General features: G+C 33.8%; 1 protein-coding gene across 1 annotated transcript; it reads right to left on the bottom strand.

The window, feature by feature from the left end:
- Positions 1-3,247: 3,247 nt before the first annotated feature.
- On the bottom strand, positions 3,248-7,445 carry LOC104106572 (uncharacterized). The gene is made up of 5 exons (XM_009615143.4): positions 6,572-7,445; positions 4,735-4,787; positions 4,321-4,487; positions 4,086-4,237; positions 3,248-3,881 (listed from the first exon to the last, which is right to left on the bottom strand). The coding sequence occupies exons 1-5, from the start codon at positions 7,311-7,313 to the stop codon at positions 3,490-3,492; spliced, it is 1,506 nt and encodes a 501-aa protein (XP_009613438.1). The 5' UTR covers positions 7,314-7,445; the 3' UTR covers positions 3,248-3,489.
- Between the last annotated feature and the right edge of the window lie 1,037 nt (positions 7,446-8,482).

Below are 8,482 nucleotides of genomic sequence, written 5' to 3'. Positions count from 1 at the left end.
CCTTGCTTACCACTACGCTAAATCCTGCATTTAGTAATATTTTTCATGTTAGATGTATTTGTCATATTTACCATTTAATTGTGGGTGATGGTATGAGAATTTTAAATGTTGAAATTGAAAAGGTTAAAATGGCTCTTAACTAGATTTTTTATTCAAACCGTAGAAGTATACTTAGAGAATATTTTAAAAGATGCGATGAATTTGGCCTAAGAGAAAGAAAGGTTCCTAAACATTGTCCAACTAGATGGAATTACATGTATGAAAGTTTGGTTGTTACATATGAATATAGAAACCCCATAAACTCAACGTTTAATGCACATGTAAGTGATGATGATGAGCACCTTACGAATGGGGATTGGGCTAATGTTAAAATGCTTGTAGATTTTTAAGAAAAATTTCATATTGCTACAAATAAATTTTTTGGGTAATATTATCCTGCTATTTCTAACTGTTTAGTTTATATTGCAGAATCTGCAAATTTATTTGCTCATTTTTCAGAGGGTGAGGAAATTTATAAACTTGCTATTGATTCTATGAGAAAAAAGTTTAATAAAATATTTTTTCCCTATTCCCCTTATTTATGGTGTTGCTGCTTTGTTAAATCCTTGTATTGAAATTAGGAGGTCCTCAATTTTGGTATGAAACTATTTATAATGGGTTAGCACTTGAAGATGAGGAGTTGTCTCAACTTCCGGAAGCAATAACCTCAATTTAGAATAAATATTCAAACTATTTTTAATGCTTATCAAGTTGCATTAAATTATGCTAAATCAAATGTTCCAACTCCTTCTTCTTCTGATTCTCAATCATCTAAAAGAACTGCGGGAGAAAGAGCACTTAGTGCTTGGGCGGGGTTTAGGGATTCTCAAGGTTCTAGTAGTAGTAATTTTTCACAACTAAATCAGCTTGAAGTTTATTTGTCGCAGGGAATTGAGGAAGTGAATCCCAACGGCTCCTTTAATCTTTTGGAATGGTGGAAGGACAAAGAAAAATACTTTCCGGTTCTTTCAAGGATTGCCCGAGACATTTTAACTATTCAAGTTTCAACAGTGGAATCGGAGAGCGCTTTCAGTCAAGCAAGACTTCAACTCGGTGATTATAGAGCGTCTATGAGGGGGAGCTTGGAAAAATCAGTACTTTTCAGAGATTGGATCCGTTCGGAAAGAAGAAATTTTGGACTTGCTGAATCACAACTACAGGAAGACGAAACTTACGAAGAAATGCTAGCTGGACTTGCGAAGGATGTTGCTTCACCCGGAAGCGGCGATGACCAAGCTACTTTTCCGCCACCACCAACGGAAATTCCTCCGGACCTTGATGGATTTATGAAGTTTGTAAGAGATACCATGTAACTTGTATGAACAAATATTAGTATGTATTATGAACTTGTATTTTTGGCACATCTTGATTAGTTTCTTTTTTTTCTCAATGGTGGTATTAGCACCTTGTTGTACTCATTCCATGGGGGAAATGAAGACTAAGAAAGATATTGTCATATTTTTTTAATGTTATAATAAACTTACAAGGCATTGCTTTGAATATCTCTTTACAATATTTTTGTCTTTAGACTTTAAATTTGAATTAAAAAATTTAGATCACAATTCTATAATAAAATTTACAAGGTATTGCCTTAGATATATTTTTTAACATTTTTTTGTCTCTAATTTTTATTTAATTATATATATATATCCGTTGGGCCCACTTAGCCCGCGGATCGGGACCGTTTAGCCCGGAACCACGAGTTTGTGGATCCGTTCCCAAATCTGTTCCTACAAAAAGACCATTTGACCCGAGACCATTTAGATCGGCACACTTGACCCGTTAGAGCCCGAACCGGCCTACAGGCCAGCCATAGCTTCACCAGAAGGAAAGGACTGGAACTGCACGGAGAGGGCTGTCTTATCTGCCAGTCCTTGTGTTACATCAGATTATGTATTGGACATGGTATTTGTTTGGCTTTAAGTGGACTAATATCATTAGAAGATAGGTGCAGTCAGTTATTATGAGAGGCGGATCTAGAATTTGAATATCATGGGTGTACTCTAATTTTAAGTAAAATTGATGTAGATAATAATGTAAAAGTGATGCAAAAAAATTAAAATATTTTAAGAGTTATTACATGGTACAGTAAAATATTATATACACACACGATTACTGTAATTTCGTATTTTTATTTTGTTGTTAATATTAGTGATGATCACTTGTAGTATATTGCAAATTAAGTGCAAGAAATAACATAAATCCTAGAGCATATGATTAACTTTTAATCAATAAATTCCTTGTGTGTCCAAAATATAAAATAAAAACTCTGTTTAGTTGTGAAAATTTTGGAGGCAAAAATCCAATAATCTTATTGGTATTAATATAAATATGACTCAAGGAGTTAAATCTTATAGTCACATAAATTATTTATAGTGCTCAAGATAGAGACAAACACTAATTTAATTTGAAGTAACCAATAGCTAATTCCTAATCCTTTGTTGTTCACCATGAAACCTTGCGGAAATAAAGTTTAATCAGATGAAGTCAAGCAGATTTGGAAAACAAACATTAATAGAAAGGGAAAAGAAAGATAAAATTAAAAAAGGAGGAAAGGAATTACTTTGAGAAAGCTCAATTGTGGATCTGATGAAGTGAAGAAGATAGAGAATTCAAAAAAGAAAGATATTATTTTAAAGTAGAATGCGAAAGAAAAAAGAAAAAGAAAAAGAAAAACATAAGATAATATGATTGTATGTCGGCTTATTGTTTCTTTTCAGTTTGGTGGATTTTTTCTTTTTTGCATTGTCAGTATAAAGTTTTAATATATTTATTCTCCTTCATTATAATCTTGGCCGATGGATAATATTAATATTGTCGTGTTTGATAAATTCTCGGTGTTCTTTCGATATTCAGTTTGCAAATGTTAACTCTTTAATTTGATTCCCCTTCTAATTCTATCTCGTTCCAGCATGTCATTTTAGTTGTCTGTTGCTGTCTTAGCTATTTACTGTAGTGATGAAACTGAATAGCAAGAACTTAATAATAAAGAGAAATACATGGCGAGGTGCAAAGTGTTTTAGCAACTTGTGGAAATACACTTGGTTTGTTGTTGTTGTTGTTGTTATCTCAACACACTCATTATGTGTGATGCAGATGAAGAATTGCAGGATTGCGGATCAATCTCAGGAAGAGTTATATACTCTCTGTGAATGATGTTACAAACTCCAAGAAAAGTTCAAAAGTGATTATCCTGAGTCAAGTGAAATTACTTAGGCAAGAGCTGACGGTCATACAACATATATAGTGAAACTAGTACAGATATGTAACATAATATGCCATTTTAAGACAGTCAACAGTAGCTCTCTACGCTTTCTGGTGTATCCATACATCCCCCAAAAGGGGCACAAAATGAAGGAAAGACCTGCTCCTAGTTAGTGATATATTGTGCGCAGAGACCACCAGGGTCCCCGGCATTGCTACATATACAAAATCTATGCTTTGGTTATATCATCCCATCACTTCCATATCTTCATCAGAGAAAGGAAAAAATTTCTCTTTCTTTGGACTTTCATGAATATTATACTTTACAAGTTTGACTGGTGTTCCTCTTATATCTGTGTCCTTCACTCGATCTTTGCGCTTTCTATCACCATCAGTTGGCAATTTATCTGTACAAAAGTAAGCAGCAGAGAATGATTTGTCCAATGAATCTTCCATTTCCTCATCGCCAATGTATTTGCCTTCCCTATGCTCTCTCTCTTTAGCAGTCCATCCTTCGGGCTTAGATTCAGGGAGAAAACAGTCTGGCCATGAATTACAAATTGCCGCTTTGGCATGGAACTTCAGTTTGTCGTGATCAAACACCCAGAGACCTTGGTCTTCCAGGATAAAAAGCCATTCTGTGGATATAGGCAACTTATCTTAGAAGACACAAACATGGCAATGGAGAATTAAGTATAATAGTAGTATGTTATCTACATTCTACAAGGTAGGTTTGCTATTGATTTTGAAGAGTACAAAATATGTAACTTAGCCAGTAGAAAAGCAAAACCAAAAAGATCCAAAGTATTCAAATGACTAGCAAAACCAGATAAAAGACGTACTTATGAGAGCTTTGGGTGTCGTAAATCTTGGATTACTCAGGTTCTCTTCTGTTCCAGCTCGGGTAGAGACCCATTTAAGTAATTTGCTGGGTAGCTGAGACTCGGAGAAAGCATTTACATAAGCAAGCACCCTATCTTGATCACATATTTCCCTAGAGCCAGCAATTGCCAGATTTATTAGCAGAGAAAAAGTTATCAAGCTTATTTCAAATTTTAAAGCAGCAATTTTCCGTACCTAGCAAACTGTATGGCGTTATCAGCTACTAAGGACCATAGTAGAGCCAAGTTCCTGAAGTGGGATTCTGGTAGCTGAAACCATCTGCTAGAACCTAGAAATGAATGATCAACCAGTATCACAGCATCATACAATAGTTTCTGTAGAATAACTGCGTCTTCAGAACTCTGCAACAACAAATATATTGGAAAGAAAAAGAAAAGAACTTGTCAGCCTTATAGAAATCAATCTTAAGCTGCATATTTAAACTTTCAATAGCAGGGACTAGAGATATCCTTAAAACAAGTATCAAACATCAAACACACACATACAAACAGATTGGGGAGTACAGCACAGCATGGAAGTGGTTGGGCCGGTCGTACATGCTATCCACTCTTAATCTTTGCGATAATGAAGGTTGTCATGAATACGTACCAATAAGGTAGTGACCACCAGCCTTTTTTCCAACAGAATTCTGAGAAGCAGATCTACAAATAAAACTCAAATCGATCAAGAATCAAGCCCAAAATTCTCAATGCAAAGCAGCAAATACATGCCTCGGCTTAAGCGAAGCAAGCAAAAATGCAGTTAATCCGGTTTACTAAGGTTTTATCATGCAATGCAGTCAAAAGCTCAAAATAAATAACCATATGAAATGCCAAGGAATCTAGTAATTGGAGGTTCAAATACTCTCCCTCCCTCGCTCTCTCTCGGGTCACCAAGATTCAAACAGATGCTTATTTATGGCATCTGTAGGATAAGTGATGCTGGATGATCAAGAATGATACATTTGCCAAGATTGGTTTTCCAGAAGCACACAACTGCTTTTCTTCAAGTATCCTCCCGAACATCATTATTCTGCTGTTTAATTTTCCCACTCAGGTACAAAGTTCCCTCTGAAAATGCACCCTATTATGATAGTGCGTACAGCTTAATAGATATCTAAGAGTAGCAATTCCAGCGCATGTAACTATTCAGATTTCATGGAAAGAATATTGCATCAGTAGATAGAGAACTTTATGAATATGCAGCCACAGATAAAGAAAATTGGACTACTGCGTTTAGATGGTGGGATTAATTAGAACAACAAAAAAATCATTTTGCACATGGAAGATTTAAATAGAGAATGCATTCTCGGAAACAAATCGCAATTCATAGTAAATGGAGTTCCATGAAATGAACTCTTCAAAGAATACCTAGAATATGTCAAATTAAATTCCAAGAGTAGCTGAACCTTACTTCACATGCAGCAGCTTCTTTTCACAAACCATCAACCAAACTCCAAAAAAGCCTAAAGAAAGTAAAATGGTGATGGCAATAATATTGAACAACCTCAACCAAGTCACAACAACACAAGTACAAAAATATTAAAGGTTCCTTCAACTTTAGTGATAAACAACCAACTTAACTCGCACCGTAGAAGCACATCAAAGTTTATATCCATAAGTTCCAGTTTTACCAGCAAAAGAAATATAAGTGGGACTACCAATTAACTCAGTAAATATACTTCCATGATAAGCACGATACTACAAAATTGACCATTCACATGCAATGAGAACATGTTGATCCCCATATACTGGACCCCAAGGCTAGCTAACTCCTAACGGCTTCATACTAGAAAATGAAAGTCTAAGGGTGTACACCCAATGGGTTATACAGTAAAGGGATTAGTGATAAGCAAAATTGATAGAAGGTTGTGCTCAACACAATGGTTTTCTTCTCTTTCAGGGAGTGAGTTAATCGATTTGTTCTCAACATAGCAGCAACAGCTACAACTAATTGGTTCTTCAATTGATTGGTGAAAAAAAGGAATTTAGTGTGGAACAGTAAACAAAAATACAAGAACAATGATATTTAATTATTCATATGATGCAGACAACATGACATAATATCATAAAGACCCATATATACAGAAAGTTTGAAAGACATTACAAAGAAAGTTCTATACGTTAATATTATTTGGTTCTTGTTATTAGAAAATCTAAGCATATTAAGTGGATCAATTTTAGTGAGCCAAATGACACAATTATCCTCATAAATCCCCATAAGAAGGTATGCTTGACCTGCTACTATGTTGCCATTACTGTCCATCTTATTACATAATTTGATATAATTTTTTTTATGCTTTATGACTGATCGGGATAGCAAGGTGAAGTTACTATACAAAAATTACACATTAACAGTAAGGGGAAAAAACAATAAGTTACACTACATATTCAAGTAATGAAACTTGGCCTCTTTCAAGGGGAAAAAAGAAGAAGCAAGAACTCACCTAAAAGTTCAACATTTTGGAACTGCTTGAGAGTCTGAATTGCCCAATTTCGCGCATCATTTTGGACGTCCTCATTTACAAACCCCATATTAAACTTCATAGACAAATTAAGCAAGAACACCTCACACATTACAATCCCAGCTAAATCCCTGATCCCACGCCTTATATTTCGACCCTCATAAACCTCAACGCTCACAATTGGAAAGAAAACCCCTAAATTCTCGTCAAATTTAGCACACTCCCCAACCCGATCAATTGTCCAAACCCCAACCAATTCCTCAAAACAGAGAATATCCTCATCAAACTCGTTCAAGATTTCGCGATCACCTAAACATATACATATATAACCAACAATTTTCTCTACCAAGTCCCTAATTTCACCATTCAAGCACAACCCATTACCCGAAAACTCGCATATCACATCATACAAAGCGAACAGTACAGGGGCAAGCAAAGCAATCTTTTTTGACCCGTTACATGGACCCGAACAAGAAATTAGCAAGTGAAACAAGTCTTTAGCGACAATGATTTTGCTAAAACCAGCTGATTTTGAGGTGTGAAAAGTTACAGCAGAGTAAAACCAAGTAATTTCAAGAGGCGGGTCGGGCATTGTTTGTATCAAACGAAAGAAAATGGACTGAAAATTTGAGAAATCAGAACTTCCATTTCTGTAAGAGGCCAAGAAGTGATTGATTGATTCTGTTAACATGGGCTCGAAGCCCTTTGTTGTTGATAGGCACATTTCTGGATGAATTTTGGAGGGGTTTAGGGTTTAACGGTAACCTGAAAACCCTAGGTGTAAAAAGAGTTGATGGAGGTGGGAATTAGGGGGAAAGGGAAGTTTTGGGGTCTATTTGTAACGGACATCTTTTTGAATTTGATTTCGTACCATTTTGATTGGCTTTTAAAAAAAAAAACAAAAAAAACTAGGACTATATTGGATGGAAAGTGGAAAAATAAATTAATAACTCCATATTTTGTAAGAGCATGTTTGGAAAGTCACCTGGTAATTGGATTTAGGTGCAAATACATACATGTTTGTACTTTGTCAGCATAGAATTGAATATAATTGGAGAAGTATAATTACGCTCTTCAATTTTCCATGAGATGTGAGAATTGGTGATAGTTATACTGTGTAATTACAAGGTTACTTTTTAATTTCTTTCCTTTTTATTTTAATTTTAATTTATTTTCTTTGTAACTTTTTATTTCCATTATTTTAATCTCTTTTTATTTTATTTTTTATTTTTTAATTTTAAAATATATATTTCTTTGTATATTATTTATCTTTTATTTCTCTAACTTTACTTCTTGTGATTCTATGTAATTGCTAGTATCATTTATTTCTTATTAATTTTATTTTCTTCATTTTGTGTGACAATGTTATTATTCTAGTTTTTTGAAATGACACCGCCTAATATTAGAAATAATGAATCATTAACCCACTTGTGGAATTTCACTAGGTTGTTGTTGTTGTTGAGTCATTAACCAACTAGCATATAATGAGTGATGTCATTAAAGTAAAATTTCGTTATTGAATGAGATTATAAACTTATTATGTTTCCTAATCTTAAGTTGTATTGGAACTTATTTTTATTATGTTGGAATTTGACAAATGCTAAACTTTTTTTTTTTTTGGATTTTGAAATTGTGTTATATTTTGTTATTTCACATTGCATGTTGTTCATTTTTTATTTGCAACTTAGAATTGATAGATTAATTTTATCAAACATTTGAATAATGTATGACATTATATTTATAAATTTATTTTATCAAACATGCATTCCACGATGTTCTTACAAAACGTATGTTTTTAGTTTTATAATTAATTAAACTAAATATTATTAATTTCAAAAATATATATCAATTATTTTTACAATATTAGTTATAAATATATGCTTACTAATTAAT

Source organism: Nicotiana tomentosiformis, chromosome 8 (assembly GCF_000390325.3).
Source record: "Nicotiana tomentosiformis chromosome 8, ASM39032v3, whole genome shotgun sequence".
Lineage (NCBI taxonomy): Eukaryota > Viridiplantae > Streptophyta > Magnoliopsida > Solanales > Solanaceae > Nicotiana > Nicotiana tomentosiformis.
The sequence above is the reverse complement of the archived record's forward strand: the minus strand, read 5'-3'. Positions and strand labels throughout refer to the sequence as shown.

Coding starts and splice junctions, on each gene's coding strand:
- LOC104106572 (XM_009615143.4), bottom strand. CDS start 7,313: ATGTGCCTATCAACAACAAAGGGCTTCGAGCCCATGTTAACAGAATCA. Junction 4,788..6,571: donor CCAAAATGTTGAACTTTTAG/GTGAGTTCTTGC, acceptor TTTTATTTGTAG/ATCTGCTTCTCAGAATTCTG. Junction 4,488..4,734: donor TGGTGGTCACTACCTTATTG/GTACGTATTCAT, acceptor TTGTTGTTGCAG/AGTTCTGAAGACGCAGTTAT.